The 18400-nt window shown below is 50.7% G+C and overlaps 3 protein-coding genes across 6 annotated transcripts in view; all 3 read left to right on the top strand.

Moving 5' to 3' along the window:
* Positions 1-5737, top strand: part of Ago3 (argonaute RISC catalytic subunit 3) — a 104677-nt gene extending 98940 nt beyond the window's left edge. The window contains exon 19 of one of the 2 annotated variants that reach the window (XM_006502917.4): positions 4930-5737. In XM_006502917.4, the coding sequence (XP_006502980.1) occupies positions 4930-4933 (4 nt within the window). In that variant the 3' untranslated portion in view covers positions 4934-5737. Of the gene's footprint in view, positions 1-782; positions 1034-4929 lie in introns of those variants that run through there. The other variant, XM_011240478.3, reaches the window with a different exon arrangement.
* A 1305-nt stretch (positions 5738-7042) lies between these two features.
* Positions 7043-10610, top strand: Tekt2 (tektin 2). 3 transcript variants are annotated; one of them, NM_001357262.1, is made up of 11 exons: positions 7043-7086; positions 7528-7597; positions 7723-7928; positions 8012-8137; positions 8296-8501; positions 8949-9092; positions 9260-9374; positions 9504-9611; positions 9768-9911; positions 10080-10159; positions 10312-10610. In NM_001357262.1, exons 3-11 carry the CDS (start codon positions 7773-7775, stop codon positions 10523-10525), a joined length of 1293 nt encoding a protein of 430 aa, NP_001344191.1. In that variant the 5' UTR covers positions 7043-7086; positions 7528-7597; positions 7723-7772; the 3' UTR covers positions 10526-10610. The 3 variants fall into 3 exon arrangements, with proteins under 3 accessions (NP_001344191.1, NP_001344192.1, NP_036032.2); NM_001357263.1 differs by having other exon boundaries at positions 7085-7148; NM_011902.3 differs by lacking the exon at positions 7043-7086 and adding an exon at positions 7296-7434.
* Positions 10611-11027: 417 nt separating this feature from the next.
* Positions 11028-16380, top strand: Adprhl2 (ADP-ribosylhydrolase like 2). Its single transcript, NM_133883.2, has 6 exons — positions 11028-11289; positions 14236-14332; positions 14540-14747; positions 14827-15011; positions 15328-15428; positions 15866-16380. Exons 1-6 carry the CDS (start codon positions 11061-11063, stop codon positions 16156-16158), a joined length of 1113 nt encoding a protein of 370 aa, NP_598644.1. The 5' UTR covers positions 11028-11060; the 3' UTR covers positions 16159-16380.
* The last annotated feature ends 2020 nt before the right edge of the window (positions 16381-18400 follow it).

The raw sequence follows: 18400 nt of genomic DNA, 5'->3' as shown, positions 1-18400 counted from the left end.
TGCTTGTCTTCAGTATTTCTAGCTTGGTATTATGTTTTCTACTTTAGTTTATCCTACCCTAAAAAATTATTTCAAAACCTTATGTGTGAAGTTGAGCTAGAAGTTGGTTTTAAACAGTTTGGTCCACGTGGCAGCTCATAAGCTTCTATAACTCCAGCTCCGCAGGATATGGCGCCCTCTTCTGGCCTCTGTGGGCACTGAGCATGCATGTGGAACATACACATACATACAAGAAAACCCTTATAAAATAAAAATAATAGACCTATCAAAAATATATCATATTATACTTTTGAGTAATTACAAACCCTTAACAAACAACCCAAGACAGACTGAAAAACAGGGAAAATGATGGGGCACAGGGAGGAAAAAGGGCCCTTTAGTCAGGAGTCTGACCAACTGGGAGTCAAGAATTCTGTCAGGCAGTGGTGGCGCACGCCTTTAATCTCAGCACTTGGGAGGCAGAGGCAGGTGGATCTCTTGAGTTCAAGGCCAGCCTGATCTACAGAGCTAATTCTAGGACAGCCAAGGTTATACAAAGAAACCCTGTCTGGAAAAAGGGAGAGAAGGAGGGAGGGAGAGAAGGAGGGAGGGAGGGAGGGAGGGAGGGGGAGAATTTCAGCACATTTACTGTGACTATTGCTAACACAACAGCCCTTTATGCAAAAATAGTGGCGATTCCAGCCTCAAGACCTGAATGTATATGACTTTGGATAGAGAAGGCCTCATTCCTTTCCCCAGACACTTCTGGAAATCTCAAACAAGACTGTTAACTTTGTTTATAGTGCCCTGCCAGATGGCTCAGTCAGTAGAAGACTTGCCAAACAAGCCTGACAGCCTGACCTAGGCTCAGTCATCAGAACTCAGGATGGAACTAGAGAACTGACTCCTGATGGTTGTCCTCAGACCTCTCTGTGGGCACCATGGCATAAATGGACCAACAAACACAAGACAACAACAGCAATTGTAATAATAAATAACTTTTCATGAGCATGACTTCATTTATAATAAAGATAATTCACCATTCTGCATCCTGTGAGCTAGACTTTTTTAACATTATCAATTCTAATCCTATTGGGTGCCCCCAGACAATAGCTTCAAACCCACCCAGCCCCTATCTATGACCTGTAAAGATAGCAGAGTTCCCCGTGAAAGAAGTCCACATGAATGCTCCGGGGCGTGTCTTTCTCTCTGAGCTCTCCTCTCAATTCTCATGTTTACTTTTAATAAACCTCAGCTCACGTTCATACTGGAGAATTCCAACTCTTTTTTTCTAAGTTGAAGCTACAATGACCGTTTGACTTGAGTCAAGGTTCCTGAAAGATTTGGGAATTCTGGCTACTGTAGGTGACAGGAATGTACCTCCTGTCCCTGTCCCCTACATCACTGATACTTTTTTGTCCATTTTTAAATGATTTATTATTTTTATTTGCATTCGTGTTTCTGCCTGTGTGAGGAATGTCAGGTCCCCTGGAACTGGAATTACAGACAGTGGTGAACTACCATGTGAGTGCTGGGAACTGAAGCCCAGTCCTCTTGAAGAGCAGTACTTTTACCTCTTGAGCCATGTCTCCAGCCCCCCAGTTACTGACACTCTCAAACAAAACTTCCAAATAACCTAAAGAGCGTCCGTCACCTGACTGCAACCTCAGGGCTAGTCATTATCAGACAAATCTAATGAGACTAGAAAAACATTTCAAAATCACAATCCTCTTAAGATACCAGTTTCCAACAAGCAGAGTCAAGCTTACCAGCAAACCTCAGATTAAATCTGTAATTCGGGAAGCAAGTTAGTAAGTTGTTCAGAATAGAAGGGAACTCTGATCATCTACAAGGGACAAACACAAGAATGGAGGGCAGTCTTAACATTTACACCTTGTCATTGTCGGAGATATTTTTCCAGAGGATAGTTAACACTCAATTTTGTTTTGTTTTGTTTTGTTTTTCGAGACAGGGTTTCTCTGTATAGCCCTGGCTGTCCTGGAACTCACTTTGTAGACCAGGCTGGCCTTGAACTCAGAAATCCACCTGCCTCTGCATCCCGAGTGCTGGGATTAAAGGCGTGCGCCACCACACCCGGCAACACTCAATTTTTAATACCCAGCCACACCTCTTTTTAGCACAGATTCTAAGTGCTCCTGCAGTAGCCAGGGATCCCATTCACACACCAGCTCCTCCAAGTGCTGAGCACAGACACACCTCCTACTCAAAGATCTGTCCATGCTTCCCTGAGAGCTTCAAGAAGTATGTCCAGTGGTGTGTCTGCACAGAGCCACTTGACCAGGCTGAAGTGCTGGATGTGGGAACCTCCCATAACCACCTGTTAACAGAGTATACAAACTAGTCATTTATTTTTACAACTCTAATCCATTCTTTATATCTCCTTTTTATGACATATGTAAGTGATAATAAAGATTTTGACTTGATTTAGAGAGAGAGAGAGAGAGAGAGATCCCAAGCAGGCTGGGGAGGTGGCTCAGCAGTTCAGAGCGCTTACTGCTCTTTCAGAGAAACCAAATTTGGTCCTCAGCTCCCATATCAGGTGGCTTACGAGTACCTGTAACTCCAGTTCCAGGGGCTCTAACATCCTCTTCTATATGCCTCGTGCCCCTACATTCACGTGTCCAAACACACAGAGAGACACACAAAAAATAGAAATAATTAATCTTTGAAAATAAAAACAGTGTTTTCATAATACCCATCGCCGTCAAGATACAGAGTAGAGTGTGCCACAGGGAAGAGATGTAATGCTGAGTAACACTCTATCTGCCTCTAGGCAATACCACTCTGAAGAAAGAACCTTTAGGAAACAGTGGTACAACTGACCTCTCCACCCAGGCTGTGTAAGCAACGCACAACATCCTCTACAGACATTAACACAGCTATGGTCAATGGCTAGCTATGGGCTACACTCATTGAGACATGATTTTTCTATCAGAGTACATCAGCTGAACTATTACTAAAGTACTGTAAAAAGCTTTGTGTATATCTAAGTAAGCACAGAATTGCATCCCTTGGTCCCATTTCTTTTGATTAAATATCAATCACTTTAAAAATTATGCATTCTCCCCAGAAGGTAGTAGCATAATCCTTTAATCCCAGGCAGAGACAGCCTGATCTACAGAGTGGATTCTAGGCTACCCAGAGAAACCTTGTCTTGAAAACCCAAAAAAAAAAAAAAAAGTCTCTGCATTCTCAGGCTGAGAACCTCTGTCTATCAAGCATAAAGATCTGGGTGACAGCAGAGCGTGGTGGCGCACGCCTTTAGTCCCAGCACTCGGGAGGCAGAGGCAGGCGGATTTCTGAGTTCGAGGCCAGCCTGGTCTACAAAGTGAGTTCCAGGACAGACAGAGAAACTCTGTCTCGGAAAAAAAAAAAAAAAAAAGATCTGGGTGACCCCTCACCCTGCATAAAGCAGGCATGGTGATAAGGCAGACAGGCATAGGGAATATCCTAGCCTACCTGGGATTCCACTTGGTTTGGGCCACAGCTGTATACACGCCCCTCCCCTCAACGACTCGCTTGACAACCTAGGACCACACCTGCATCAAGCTGTGCACAAAGACCCACCCCACCCCCAAAATGGAATGAGTTTCTCTGTCTCTAACAAACACCAATGACCTTTCAATGGACAGCCTTACTCAAAAATATTCCTAAACATATGAGGATAAGGATTAAGCTGGCTTATCCAGCCTAGACTGGTTGTAGGTAAATAGGCAGTAAAACAAACTGTGTCCTCGAAGAAAATTCCCTAATTAGTATGCAAAATTAGGCATACATAAAATTAAAACCAGAAGCATCAGGGGAAGGAATATGTGTAGTGGGGCGGGGTGGGGGAAAGGCTTATATAGCCCAGAACTATCAATCAAAATAAAGAAGCACCCAAATTTTATATGTGCGGCTGTTCTGCATGTTTTGCTTTGCAGATTTCAGATTTCCTGCTTTTGTAATCTGTCTCTAGGATCCTGCATAATTCAGAAAGCTCCTGGACAGTCAGGGTTGGTAAAACCACAGACAGAAGCTGCAGACTCACTGGGCTGAAGAACAGGTTCTGAGTCAAATCTCTGGTGCTAAAAAGGGAGAACTGACATCCTGAACTGTGTCTCCCCCCAACACCCCCAAAAAAACCTGAAAGGGCATTAATGGATAACCATCTGGCTTCAGGAACTCTAAATCCTGTAAGATCACTGTCCAGCAGGAGTTCTGCTAAAGAACAAGGGCACAGCCTCCACTGCTCCATCCTCAAGAGTCAATGCTAAGCTGGCCTGTCCATTACCACCTAGACAGAGCAAAATCTCCTGGGAAGAGCTGCGTGCTCTGGAGCTGTCAGCAGTATGATAAAGCCTTTCTAGACAGGCACAGTCATTGTCCCTTCAGCTGGTGCGCGTTGCTTGCACAGCCTGAGCATGCTCAGTCCTTAGGAATGTGCTATCCTCTACTCTGTGCTAAATTCTGCCCACATTTCACTCTGTAATGCACGTCAAGGTTTTTTGTTTGTTTGTTTTGTTTTGTTTTGTTTTGTTTTGTTGGTTTTTCAAGACAGGGTTTCTCTGTATATCTCTAGCTGTTGTCCTGGAACTCACTCTGTAGACCAAGCTGGCCTCGAACTCAGAAATCCACCTGCCTCTGCCTCCCAAGTGCTGGGATTAAAGGTGTGCGCCACCACTGCCCGGAGTGTCAAGTCTTTCAAAGGAGATCACAAGGTACAGGAGCCAGGAAGAGTCCGGCCTGAGATCACAGCAATATGTGCTTCACAGGACTACCTTGACTCCAAGATAAAGAAACAAAACCATCACACAAAATAAATTTCCTATCCCACATGAGTACACACCTAGTGAGGAGATCCCAAGGTAAAGCCACGTTGCCATTTGTTGTCCCCGGATGAGCATTCGCTTGGCTCTTCCTTTTATGCTGGTCTCCTTTCCTTTTCAGATGATAAATGCCATCTGGTGTGAAATCCCCTTCCAGCAGAAAAGTGGGAGAATTTTGCAACTAAAGGAATTCACAAGACCTCAGGGCTTTCATTAGACTGTACCATAACAAATAAAGAGCTGGCTGCTGAATGGGCAAGCATGTGCCAGGAACTCGCCAATGTTGGAAAATCTTCGACGGCGTGTTCAGACACCACACAGGAGCTGAGCTCACTGAAAGTGGTGAACATCACAGGAAGGGTACGATACCAGTTGCCTGGCATTGCTAACACAAAGTGACAGTACAGGATATCACTCATTCTTCTAACGTTCATACATACCATGTATGTGCGCCTGTTAAGGCGAGGCAATACTTTGCTACTGAGATACACTTCCGACCTCTCACTAATCCCTCTCACGCCTTTCTTCCTGGCTAACCCATCAGTTGACTGAACTCTGGCAACAGTTTCTTCCCTTGGGCAGGATGTGTGGGAACCCCAGGAGCTGTGAAAAGCAGGGCTACCTCACCATTCATGGGTTTTTGCTGAAGCCACCCCAGCGCCATCATGTGCGTTTATTTATTTCTGTCATAAAGAGTTTCCAAATAAGCAAGCTCAGAGTTAAGGCTGGGCACATAGCTCAGTAGTGGAACACATGCTCTGATTTTATGAAGCCCTAGGTTCTGCCCCTAATACCCCCCAAATTAATTAACCAATTAATTTAAAGATCCATCATTTCCTCCAGCAATTAATTTGTCTGTCTATTGTAATACTTATTTTAAAAGCTCCATCATGCTGGGTGTGGTGGTGCACGCCTTTAATATCAGCACTTGGGAGGCAGAGGCAGGTGGATTTCTGAGTTCGAGGCCAGCCTGGTCTACAAAGTGAGTTCCAGGACAGCCAGGGCTACACAGAGAAACCCTGTCTCAGGGAAAAAAAAAAAAAGCTCCATCATCCATCACAAACTCTGTAGTAGGATCAGATGCCCTCTTCTGGTGTCTGAAGACAGCTACAGTGTACTCACATACAATAAATAAATAAACCTTTTTTTAAAAAATCATTTAAAAAAAAAACAAAAAAAACTTCCTATTCACAGCTGGGTGGTGATGGCACAGGCTTTTAATCCCAGCACTTGTGAGACAGAGGCAGGTGGATCTCTGTGAGTTTGAGGCCAGCCTGGTCTATAGAGTGAGTTCCAGGACAGTCAGAGCTACACAAATTGTCTATAAACAAACAAACAACTCCTGCTTGTGTCCCATTTATGAGCTGTATATCAGAGTCTACAAAAGAGCCTGTGGTAGCTCACACCTGTAATCTCAGCACCCAGGAGGCGGAGGAAGGAGGATTTGGGTTGAGGCCAGCCTGGGTTACATAGTGGGGAATCTGGGATTTTGTTGTTTGTTTTTGTTTGTTTGTTTGTTTGTTTTAAATCTGTTCTACTTTTCCTGGGCTTAGAAACTAGCCAGCAGGATGGATCCCCCTACAAGCAAGCACCTCCCACTTCTTAGAAGGCAGCCCCACCCTCCACTTGCCTACCAAGTCCATACACCTCTATTTTTACACTTCTTTACGTTGGAAGGAATAACACACGCTGCCTGTTGGTCCCTGCTGGAATTACAACTGTGCACCAACCAGGACGCTCAGCTTTTGCTGAGGTGATGTGTCAGGCTCGGCAAGCGAGGCCCACTGGGTCCAAGGCACAGTTCACTGAGGTCAACCCTTTTTCTTTTCCAGGCTTATCTTATGTTGTCTATAAAAGGAATGCTGTTTTTTGTACGACTTCAAACAATGGTAAAATTGTTGGGCAAAACAAAATCAAAGGAATATATATATATATATATATATATATATGTTTTAGATGTGTGTCCAAGATATATTTTTTTGTTACACCACCTATTTCTGGAAGGAGACCCCGGAAAGAAAGCGAGCCTGAAAACGAAGCCTTTACTGTTCCTATGAACTATCCAGACTTTTAAAACTTGTCAGTGTAAACCGTTGATCAAAACTAAAATGTTCAGTTCCTAGATCCGCAGCTGCGCGGTTGCCTGGCTAAGCTGAGGCCCAGGTGACAGCGCAGGGGCACAGGTGACCACGCGAGGAGGGGGCGGTTGCTCGGCAACCAGAGCCGCAAACAACAGGAGTTCTCAGACCTGGGCCCTGAGGGCGTGAGGGGAAACCAGGTGAGGGGATGCGGCGAGCAGAGCAGCCGCGGCGGACCTCCTAACCCAGTTTTCAGGCCCGGGTATTGACTGAAACCCCAAAGTTGGAGCCTGTGCGCAGGAAGGATACTGTTGGACACTAAATTCTGACTCCAGCTCCTCCTACCAGGCGGCCAGCCCTCCTCCATACCAGGCGGGGCAAGGGACCCAGCCTCCCTCCCTACCCAGATAGCTGGTTAAAGCCTGGGTGTGGCGCCCAGTCCACCCTGGAAAGGAAACAAGGTTTCTTCTCCCGGATCCCCCGTGGGCCTGGCCCACAGCCTGAGAAGGGGTGATTGTTGGAAGTAGGGGTGGAAACTGGATTAAGGGGTATGTTCCCTGCCATCCCTTCAGTAAGTCACACACACACAAACACACACACACACTTTATCCTTTCCTTTACGAGCATCCTTGCATCTGCAGGCTCCAGGGCTTTGTGCCTGAAGACAGACCACTGAGGAAATACAGCTTGATTGCTAATACCTCACAGGAGGTGAGTTGGAGGGGGGCTGAGTTGGAAACCTTCCCAGCAGACTCTGCGGGAAAGGGCTTAGAGCCAAGAGGCCAAGGTTTGGGGAGAGGGGATCCAGAAAAGGCGGGTTTTCTATTCTTCTGCAGGTGGCGATCTGGAACAGGCCTAAGGGGTTCAGACCTTCGTCTCCTTAGCCATGGCGACACTAAGTTTCAAGCCCAGCGAACGCTACCGGCTCTCCGACTGGCGCACCAACAGCTACCTATTGTCCACCAATGCAGAGCGGCAGCGAGATGCTTCCCACCAAATCCGCCAGGAGGCCCGGATCCTTCGCAATGAGACAAACAATCAGGTTTGTGGACCCGCTAAGGTCCATGGGCCATGGGAGAGCCCTTAACCACAGACATTCATTTTATTTGGTTCTGTCTCTTCCAGATTGTATGGGATGAACATGACAATAGGACCCGCCTGGCTGAGAGGATCGACACTGTCAACCGGTGGAAGGAGACGCTGGACAAGTGTCTGACAGATTTAGATGCTGAGATCGATAGCTTGGCACAGGCAGGGAGCCAGGGCTGGGCATCCGCAGGCTCTGATGGCAAGGCCTATCCCTCCTACCCCATTTTCAGATCTGGACACCATTCCCTCTGCTGAGGTGAGGATGGGCGCGCTCTCCCACTGAGCATGGCCCCACCAATCCCCGTGCTCTTCCTTTCTAGGCCAAAGAATCGGCGGAGCAAAACCTGCAGGCCAAGAACCTGCCCCTGGATGTGGCCATCGAGTGCCTGACTCTGCGAGAGAGCCGGCGAGACATTGATGTGGTGAGGGACCCTGTGGAGGAAGAGCTGCTGAAAGAGGTGGAAGTCATTGAAGCCACCAAGAAGGTCCTACAGGAGAAGATCAGCCAGGCCTTCCAGCACCTCTGGTGAGGCGGGGGGGCGACCGGAGCACACTCACATGCACCCGGGGGCATCATGGGACTTGCTGGATGATACTTTCTGTCCCTCACAGCCTTCTGGCAGGAGATATTGGTCATTTAGGACTTGCTTTCCAAGGCCTACTCATTGTCAGGAACCTAGGCAGCCTTTGTTCCGCGGCTGAAAGTTCCACCATTGATCTTGGCCCCCTTATTGTAAATGTTCATGCGTGCATGTGAAGTCACATACCTGTGACTGAGGTACACTCTGAGGGACACTCATAAGGCTGTTCTGTCTTAGATGCAGCAGCACATGCATCACACACAGACACACACACACACACACAAGCATGCGCGCACACACACATACCACAAACCTTCAGTATCCCTGCAGTCCAGTGAGGCTCGCGTCCTGGTCCTTGGGAGCCATGGCTCCAGTGTCTTCTCCTTCTCCAGTCTCCTGCAGGAAATTCGGCAGCAACTCAACTCTGACCACCGGGACAAAATGGAGACACTGGAGATCGACAGGGGCTGCCTCTCTCTCAACCTCACTTCCCCAAACATCTCTCTGAAAGTCAACCCCACACGCATCCCCAAAGAGTAAGACCAGTGTTTCAGTCAGTCCTTTCTGTGTGCCTTGTGTGTCCCTGTGACCTCCATTGTTTCCTTGTGTGTCCCTAGGACCCCATTGTTTCCTTGTGTGTCCCTGTGACCCCATCGTTTCCTTGTGTGCCCCAGTGACCCCCATTGTTTGCTTGCCTCCACAGCTCCACCACACTGCAGCAGTGGGATGAATTTACTCGATTCAACAAGAACCGGGCAGAGGCCGAAATGAAAGCGTCCATAGAGTTGAGGGAAGCCATTGCCCTAGCTATTGCTCAGGTGACTAAGCCCAACTCACCTCTGTCTTTCTTTCCACACTGACCACATGTTAGCCCTTCCCTGACTTCAAACAGCAATCTCACAAGGCCATGACACCCTCTTCTGGCCTGGCTCACCCTCCTCATGCAGACCAACAATGAACTGGACGCTCAGAGGGTTGCAACAGAATTCACCTTCAGGAAGCGGCTTCGGGAAATGGAGAGTTTTTACAGTGAGCTCAAGTGGCAAGAGAAAAATGTGAGTGTCACCACCACCCCCTTACCCTCCCCCAACCCCACCACCCTGCCTTTCCCACCATGCTGTGAGGCAGGGCATAAGGAACCCTGCCCTGAAGCTTCAGTTGGGAGCCCTAGTGTGAGTCTTGCCGGTGGAGAACAGTAATGTCTGCCACAGACCTTAGAAGAGATAGCCGAGCTGCAGGGAGACATTCGGCGCCTGGAGGAGGACCTGCGTAGAAAGATGATGAACTTGAAGCTTGCACATACCCGGCTGGAGTCCAGAACCTACCGGTCCAATGTGGAGCTCTGCCGGGACCAGGTACAAGGGGCCCCGGTGGGGACCACCCCTGTCTGCTAAGGAGACCTCAGTATTACCCCTCTTCGCACGTTTCTTGTGGAACAAGCATTCTGGTCCAAGGCAGTTATGCGACCAGCTGAAGGGTCTTGCGGCTGAACTGAAAACCCCATCCTGCCCCTCTGTCTTCAGACACAGTATGGCCTCATTGATGAAGTCCACCAGTTAGAGGCAACCATCAATACCATGAAGCAGAAGCTGGCCCAAACACAGTAGGTTTAGAGAGTGGGCAGGAATAGTGGGGGGCACTGCTCAACCATGGGGCCGTAGTGCCTGCTGGTCTCTCTGGGCTTTATGCTGGTGAGATGTCCTGGCCCCTGCAGCCTGATGTAGGGCTCTGAGCTCCCGATGCTTTGCGTTACAGGAACGCTTTGGATGCCCTGTTCAAGCACCTGGCCCGGATACAGGCTGATATCGCGTGCAAGACCAACACCCTGCTCTTGGACACCAAGTGTATGGACACCCGACGCAAGCTGACGGTGCCGGCTGAGAAATTTGTGCCCCAGGTGGACACCTTCACGCGCACGACAAACCGCACACTGAGTCCACTCAAAATCTGCCAGCTGGAGCTAACCTAGGCTTTGGCGGCTGAGGGAAGACACAAGATTGGTGGGAGGGGGGAGTAGTGAGGGGACAGTAAAATAATAAAAATGGAGTTCTCAAGCCAGGCTCTTTTCTGCTACCCCATGAGAGTGGCTGACCGAGTGAGACAGTCCACTTGAGCGATGGAGTCGCCTAGACTTCATAGGGGTCGAGTCCAAAGCGACTCCAGAAGGAATACGGGTGTAAAGATACAGGTGATCGCCCGCGGGCAGCAGTGGCTTTGAGTGGGCAACATTCTTGTTCAGGTGCTTTTCAAAGGGTCCTCCGCGGGATTTTAGGGAGCTGTCGGCCGCATTTGTGGTGCCATTTACAAATGAGAAGGTAGGGAGCGCCAAAGCGAAGCGTGCGAGTACTTATGGGGCGCTGAGACTCCCAGCCGTTGAGTGGCGCTGTGGGGTAGGACGTAGGCTGAGACTCCGGGCCACAAGGGGGCGCTGTGGGGCCGCGGGGAAGAGACGACCAAAGAGGCGGCAGCATCGATGCCGGAAGTGGCGACTAGTCCGCGCGCGGATGGCGGTGGCTGCGGCGGCAGCAGCTACAGCGATGTCGGCGGCGGGGGGCGGCGGGGCAAGTGCGGCCCGCTCCATCTCGCGCTTCCGAGGTTGCCTGGCGGGCGCGCTGCTGGGAGATTGCGTGGGCGCTGTCTACGAGGCACACGATACCGTCAGCCTGGCATCAGTCCTGAGTCACGTCGAGAGCCTGGAGCCGGACCCGGGCACGCCGGGCAGCGCGCGGACAGGTGGGCGGGGCACCACCGATCGGGTCCCCACCCCTGGGCGAGGGGACCGAGACTCGGGGGCGCGCGCGCAGACTAGGCTGCCGAGGTGGAGGCTCCTGCGGCGAGCTCCCACGAAGTCACGAGGCTGAAGGCCCCTGGATCGAATCGGTTTGCTCCAGCTCTCCGTGGTTGTAGGTCTCCAGCCATGACCACATTCAGAGCGCAGGCCTCGCCTAAAACCTTGGCTAGAGCCAGTTCCCGCGTGGCCAGTTCCGTCGTGACCAGCTTTCTCAAACTGCTGGCCCGATGTGGGCGTCGGCGAGGGCTGTCCCTAGCCTGTTAAGACATGTCCCTTCCTTTCGCTTGCAAACGCAGCTTGTCCTCAGATTCCAGGTCAGATGTCAGTAGAAGACTTGGTTCTTCTTGAAGAGCATGTAACATAGTAGAAGGGGGCCGTCGTCAGAACCCCAGAGGACTCCACGAGTTAAGAGGCATTTAGAGGTAGGGGAAGGAGCGAGGAAGGACGGGGTGTGCCGAGAAGTAGGAAGGATGGTAACAAAACCAGAGGAAAGAATTTCAAGACTAGGACACTGGTGTGTTACAGAAAAGTCAGGGTAGTCTGGACCCAGAAAACCATGTCGAGTTGGTCGAGAACATGGAAAACGGGTGTTAAAGGAAGCAGAGATAAGACAAATTTTATTTCATTATGGTTTGGTAAGATGGAAAAAAAAAAGGTGTGTTTTAGGTTGAGTGGTAGTTGGGACCCTGTGGCTGCAGGAAACACATTTTAAGAGGGTCTGAGTGGAAAGAACTGACAGAGTCCAAAGGAAGTTCTGGCCTCCAGCAGTGCTAAGTCCAGGAGTTCAACTCCTAACTAGCTTGCTTGGTTCCTCTTGGCCTTGAGTTTCCCTTTGGGGGGAGCTCACTTTGGCAGTCTCCTTTTCCTACAGTATGGTCCCAGTAACACTGCAGAAGAGGTTCTCCTTGGGGCTGGAGAGATGGCTCTGCAGTTAAGAGCACTAACTGCTCTTCTAGAGGTCCTGAGTTCAAATCCCAGCAACCACATGGTGGCTCACAACCACCTGCAGTGGGATCTGATGCCCTTTTGGGGGTGTCTGAAGACAGCTACAGTGTACTTACATATAACAAATAAATAAATCTTTAAAAAAAGAGAGAGAGAACGAGAGAGATTCTCCTTTGCTCCAACTCTACGAACATTGCAACTTGAGTCTGGAGCCCAGTCCTACATAAGGGACTGGCAATAAGAGATGGATGCCTTCAAGTTGCCGTCTAACTAGGCAGGAGGTCAGTCCTCCAGCTAGGACTAAAGAAGAACGGCTCCCTCAGGAAGACCAGGGCACAGAGCAAAAGGAGGGAGGACACACAGTGCCCCCTCACTCACAGACATGTGCTGAGCATATAGAGAGAAGGGCAAAGAGCAACACCTGACCCCAGTGAGCGAGGGTGACCTTTACCTATGACCAGGCTGGCAAAGACTAGGAATGTGTTTACAGCTATGAACGTGGGACACAGGGGCCACCTGAGAAGAGGGGAAATGGAGTTTGAACAACAAGGAGGGAGTGGACTGGCTATCTGAAGGATCCGGGAGGCACTCATTAGACGAGTCCATTCTCTGTAACTGTCTTCTCTCAGTGAAGCAAAGGTCCTGTCCTAGCAGGTTAGTAGCCTCTTTGAGTGTGGCATGTTAGAAGTATCAGAGTAGGGCTGGGCGCACTCTTTTAATCCCAGCACTCGGGAGGCAGAGGCAGGTTCATTTCTGAGTTTGAGGCCAGCCTGGTCTACAGAGTGAGTTCCAGGTCAGCCAGGGCTACACAGAGAAACCCTGTCTTGAGGGGTTAAAAAAAAAAAAGTACCAGAATATGAATGTGGTGCCACACACATGTGACACCACCACCCCCACCCCCCAGCACTCCAGCACTTACAAGAAAGAGGTGGGAATATGTCAGCAAGTTTGAGGTCAGCCTGGTCTACACAGCCCTGGGCGAGATAGGACTACTGACAGTGAGACCCTCTCTGTCTCAGAAACAAAGGGGGCTGCAGAGATAATTCAGCAGTTAAGAGCATGAAGGCAGACATACCCATCCAAACACAAACTGAAAGGAGGAGGCGATTCCAGAATACCGGAAGCTAGGGGAGATGAAGATGAGGTGGGTGGGGGTAGGGAGCAGACCTAGCTGCAAGGGTTTGAGCCAAGTGCTAGGATTGATTGGTCCTGAGCCTGCAGGGGAGCCATGAGATGGAAGATGGGAAAGGATGGGAGCAAACTGGAAGAGACTTGTGTACAGATCGAATGAATTGAAAAGGAGGCAATGTCCTACTTAAGAATTTGTGGCAGCCAGGCAGTGGTGGCGCACGCCTTTAATCCCAGCACTTGGGAGGCAGAGGCAGACAGATTTCTGAGTTCGAGTTCCAGGACAGCCAGGGCTACACACAGAAACCCTGTCTCGGAAAAAAAAAGAATTTGTGGCAGTGCGTAAAGCCACACTGGAGGTGGAAAGCATATAGTCCAAGCAGGCTAAGATGCTGAGGAGGGAGGGAGGAAGGGAGTGGAAAGTTTCCCTTCAGAAATCAGGGCTGGAGAGATGGCTCTGAGGTTAAGAACACTGACTGCTCTTCCAAAGGTCCTGAGTTCAAATCCCAGCAACCACATGGTGGCTCACAACCATCCGTAATGAGATCTGATGCCCTCTTCTGATCTGTCTAAAGATAGCTACAGTGTATTACACTATAGTGTATACAGTATATACATGCCTGCCTTGTTAGAAACAGTTGCTGAAGTTCCAAGGCTGAGGTCTGAAGACTTCCTGGCTTTCAGGAGGAAGGGGTAAGAGGTCACAATGAGGTCATCGTAGAGGTCAGCTGCTGGACCACCAAGAGGAACAAGCATTCATTCCACCCACCGCAGCCCTGTGGGTGGCTCTCACCCCTCCACCTTCTTCCTTGCAGAGACACTGTACTACACAGATGACACTGCCATGACCAGGGCCCTGGTGCAGTCCCTGCTGGCCAAGGAGGCCTTCGACGAGGTGGACATGGCTCACAGGTGAGGAGCAGGACCTGTATGTACTCAGCACCCCTTCCTCAGCAGGACCCTTTCCTTGGCTCACATCTGCTCCCCAAGCCAAACATTTGACAACACTGTTGGTACAGGCTCCCTAGGCACCTAGCACCTTCCAACCCAGCCCAGCCTTTTCTTCTAGCCCCGAGAGGCACATTTGAAACTCTCATCTGCCTCCCTTCTCTTCACCAGGTTTGCCCAGGAATACAAGAAGGACCCTGACAGAGGGTATGGGGCCGGAGTCATCACTGTCTTCAAGAAACTCCTGAATCCCAAGTGCCGTGATGTCTATGAGCCTGCCCGGGCCCAGTTCAACGGGAAGGGTTCCTATGGCAATGGGGGTGCCATGCGGGTAGCAGGCATCTCGCTGGCCTATAGCAGTGTCCAAGATGTACAGAAGGTACTGGGCAGGCTGGTCACAGAGTCCCCCCTCCCAACTCTGCCTGTAGAGATGTGACAGTGGCTCCTCCTCTCCGTAGTTTGCCCGGCTCTCGGCCCAGCTGACCCACGCCTCTTCCCTGGGCTATAACGGTGCCATCTTGCAGGCCCTGGCTGTGCACCTTGCTCTGCAGGGTGTATCATCCAGTGAGCACTTCCTTGAGCAGCTTCTGGGCCACATGGAGGAGCTGGAAGGTGATGCCCAATCGGTCTTGGACGCCAAGGAGTGAGTATAGGCTGGAGCGAGGTCCGAGGCAAGTCAGAGTGCGTGCAGGGCAGGGGTAGGTGGGTGGAATTGCCACAAAGCCAAACCCTCCACTCTTACTGGGAACTTTATGGAGTGGTTAGAAGAGGCCCCTTTGCCTCAAAAGATTCCTGGCTCTCAGAGCCTCAGACAACAGAACACCTCTCCCTCCCAACACTGTTAAGGCACATGCGCCTGGATGGGACCTGATGTCCCCAGTTCCTCTTCCGAGTCCAATCCCCCTGCCTGTGTCTGCCTGCTCACTCTGACCTTTTTGAAATTGCTTCCCAAACCCCAGGTTGGGTATGGAGGAGCGTCCGTACTCCAGCAGGCTGAAGAAGGTCGGAGAGCTGCTGGACCAGGACGTGGTGAGCCGAGAGGAAGTGGTGTCCGAGCTAGGTGAGTGGACCCCTGCTGACCGTGGAGCAGAGAAGGCTTCTGGGACAGTAGAGCTCCTCTTTGTAGGGTCCCTAGCTGGGCTTTGTACACTGTGCCTGCAGCCTTGACGATCAGTATCCCCAGAAAAGGCAGCTGGCAGCCAGTTTGTTCTCTAGTGTGGTTGTGGATGTAAATTTGCCTGGTACCTGTGCCCTGGGCACTGTGTGGAGGCCTTCACAGTGACCCGCCTTTCAACAGCCCTGGGAGAGAGAGAGAGCAAGGATTAAAGACGAGCGCAGGACTAAGTGGGACCCTTGCCTGGCCACCAGCAGGCTTGTTGGGTCCCGAGTAGTCTTACAATAGAGCCTGGGGTCTCAGGCATGGCCCTGCACAAAGCTGGGAGTGCCAGCTCTTGGCAGGAAGCAAGGTCAAGTTCCTGTGCCCTGGCTTTCCCACAGGGAATGGCATTGCCGCCTTTGAATCTGTGCCCACCGCCATCTACTGCTTCCTGCGCTGCATGGAGCCTCACCCTGAGATCCCCTCCACCTTCAACAGTCTCCAGAGGACTCTCATCTACTCCATCTCACTTGGTGGGGACACAGACACCATAGCCACCATGGCTGGGGCCATTGCTGGAGCTTACTATGGGATGGAACAGGTGCCGGAGAGCTGGCAGCAAAGTTGTGAAGGCTTTGAGGAGACAGACGTCCTGGCCCAGAGCCTGCACCGAGTCTTCCAGGAGAGCTCGTAAGGGCCGCAGCTTCGGTGGGCTTGTCAGACCCATCAGGACCAAGGACAACTCAGATTGGACTCCACAGTTCCCTTAGGTTGCCGCACCTGCCCTCAATCCTAGAGGGAAGACTGAAGGTACCCTTGGGGCTGGAATCTTGAGACAGCCTGTGGAACAGAGAGGAGCTGGTGCCTTCTTGGGGCTGCAGCTCTGGCTTGCTGCAGGGCTGTATGACACCCAGGGTCCTCAGAAATATGAGGGGCCAGGGCAGGTCTTGTTTTGGAGGGGTATGGGTGGCACTCTTTGTCATCCAGGACATGGAACTTGGGAAGGTGGAATGACCTCTGGGAGGATCCTATCTCCCGGTTGGGTTCTAGCCAGTGTGACAGCCTAGTGCTGAGTGGGCGGAGCCAGCAGCAGGCTGTTTGGCTCCTGAGACCGGCATTCAGCCCAGCCACTGGCTGCCTGGCCCGGCCCCTCACTGCAGTGGGCTCCTTGACAGCTTCTGGTGGATGTCACAGCAATAAACAGTTTTTTATAAATCCCAGCATGTCCTGTTCCTGTCTCCACTGGTGGATTGTCTTTAAGTAGTAACTCCCTGCCTGGACTGCATCTTTCCAGTACTGGACACAAGGCAGTAGCTGCTGTCTTGTGGCTCGTTTCCACTTCTAACCAGGAAGGGCAGAGTAGGCATGAACAATGACTTCTTGTTGGAGGTCACACAGTGTCGTCCAGGCATGTGGACAAATGCTTTGCCGGAGACACTTGGTAGAATCAGATTGTTCTTCCTCAAACAGCCCAGGCCTGGCTGAACCAGGAAGAGGGACCCTGTAGGAGGTGCACCGCACCCACCTTTGATAGGAATGGTATCATCCCAGGTGCATCCCAATGAGCTAAGTGTTGGAGTATGTTTCCTATATCTCTTAGCTCCGCCCCACAGTTACCTGGCAACAGCCAGGTATGCCTGACTCAATATAAAAAGGGCTGCTTGCCCCTTCCACTCTCTTGTGCCTTCTTGCTACCCCTCTGTCCTCTTGCCCCTTCCCCCATTCCTTTCCTCTCCCTCCACATGCTCATGGCTGGCCTCTACTCTATTCCTCCTCTTCCTCCTCCTCCTCCTTCTTCTTCTTCCTTCTCTCTCTCTCTCTCTCTCTCTCTCTCTCTCTCTCTCTCTCTCTCTCTCTCTCTCTCTCTCCATGTCTCTACTATTCTCTTAACTCCCTTCCCCATGCCCTGAATAAACTCTATTCTATACTACACTGTCATGTGTCTGGTCCCTCAGGGGGAAGGGATGCCTCAGCATGGGCCCGCCAAGGCACCTCCTTCCCCCATACCTGACTACACCTTCTCCAAAACACATCCCTTCTCTATCTTTTTATAAACACAACAGCCTTGGCCAGGAAGGAAGTTTTGTACAGCGTCTATTATAAAGGACAGTTGAAACTGGACATAGTGGTGCATGTCTTTAATCCTGGCACTCGTGAGGCAGAGGCAGGTAGATCTCTGGGTTCAAGGCCATCCTGGTCTACAGAGCAAGTTCCAGGACAGCAAGAGCTACATAGTTAGACCCTGTCTCAAAAAAAACCACCACCAACAACAAAAGACAGTTGACACCTTCCCATAAACCATGAGGATGATCTCTGCGCATCCTTCCAGGTTCAGTGAAGGGACAAGTTTGTGCAGCTAGCTCAGTGGATGGCCTGAGGTTTCATGACTGTCAGGCAGTTGGCTTCCAGCCAACTGAGGTTCTACCAGGGTAAACTAGATAGCAGGACGTGGCTTTTATCGGGATCTGATGTCCCAGATCCTCAGAGCCAAGGACTTAAGTGTGCTGCTCCTGTGCACAGCAAGCTGTAAACAGACGTTTCTGCACAGCACAGCGCCCTCTACCCCGTCCTCAGCACTGGGCCTAGCCCAAGCCCATCCTCAGGACCAAAGACTCACAATTTCATTCATAATTTGTATCAGATGTTGTAACTTGGCCCCTGGGATCCCGAGCCAACTGTCATGCTCCACCGCTCCTGAGAGCTTACAGGAATGTTCCAGCAAAGTTCAATCCGGCTCCAGCCACTGCCCTTCTTGGGTTTCATAGACTGCCTCCGAGTTTGCCTGGTGGCGCTGAGGCGGCAGCAGGGGAACAGGCAGTGCTCTAAGGGCCTCAGGAGCCTGAATGAGAAGCTGTAATGGAGACGATTCCTCAAGGGGCCAGAGAAGCACCTGGCTGCCCATGAAACATGTCTGTATCGAGGCCAGAGTCAGAGCA

This window comes from Mus musculus, chromosome 4, assembly GCF_000001635.26.
Source record: "Mus musculus strain C57BL/6J chromosome 4, GRCm38.p6 C57BL/6J".
NCBI classification, from domain to species: Eukaryota; Metazoa; Chordata; class Mammalia; order Rodentia; family Muridae; genus Mus; species Mus musculus.
Note: the sequence above shows the minus strand (reverse complement) of the source record. Positions and strands in the feature narration are given on the sequence as shown.

Excerpts from the sequence above, each read along its gene's own strand:
- Adprhl2 (NM_133883.2), top strand. The coding sequence starts at position 11,061 with ATGGCGGTGGCTGCGGCGGCAGCAGCTACAGCGATGTCGGCGGCGGGG. Across the intron at positions 11,290-14,235 it reads GCCGGGCAGCGCGCGGACAG|AGACACTGTACTACACAGAT; the intron begins GTGGGCGGGGCA and ends TCTTCCTTGCAG. Across the intron at positions 14,333-14,539 it reads GAGGTGGACATGGCTCACAG|GTTTGCCCAGGAATACAAGA; the intron begins GTGAGGAGCAGG and ends TCTCTTCACCAG.
- Tekt2 (NM_001357262.1), top strand. The coding sequence starts at position 7,773 with ATGGCGACACTAAGTTTCAAGCCCAGCGAACGCTACCGGCTCTCCGAC. Across the intron at positions 9,375-9,503 it reads TTGCCCTAGCTATTGCTCAG|ACCAACAATGAACTGGACGC; the intron begins GTGACTAAGCCC and ends CTCCTCATGCAG. Across the intron at positions 9,912-10,079 it reads TGGAGCTCTGCCGGGACCAG|ACACAGTATGGCCTCATTGA; the intron begins GTACAAGGGGCC and ends CTCTGTCTTCAG.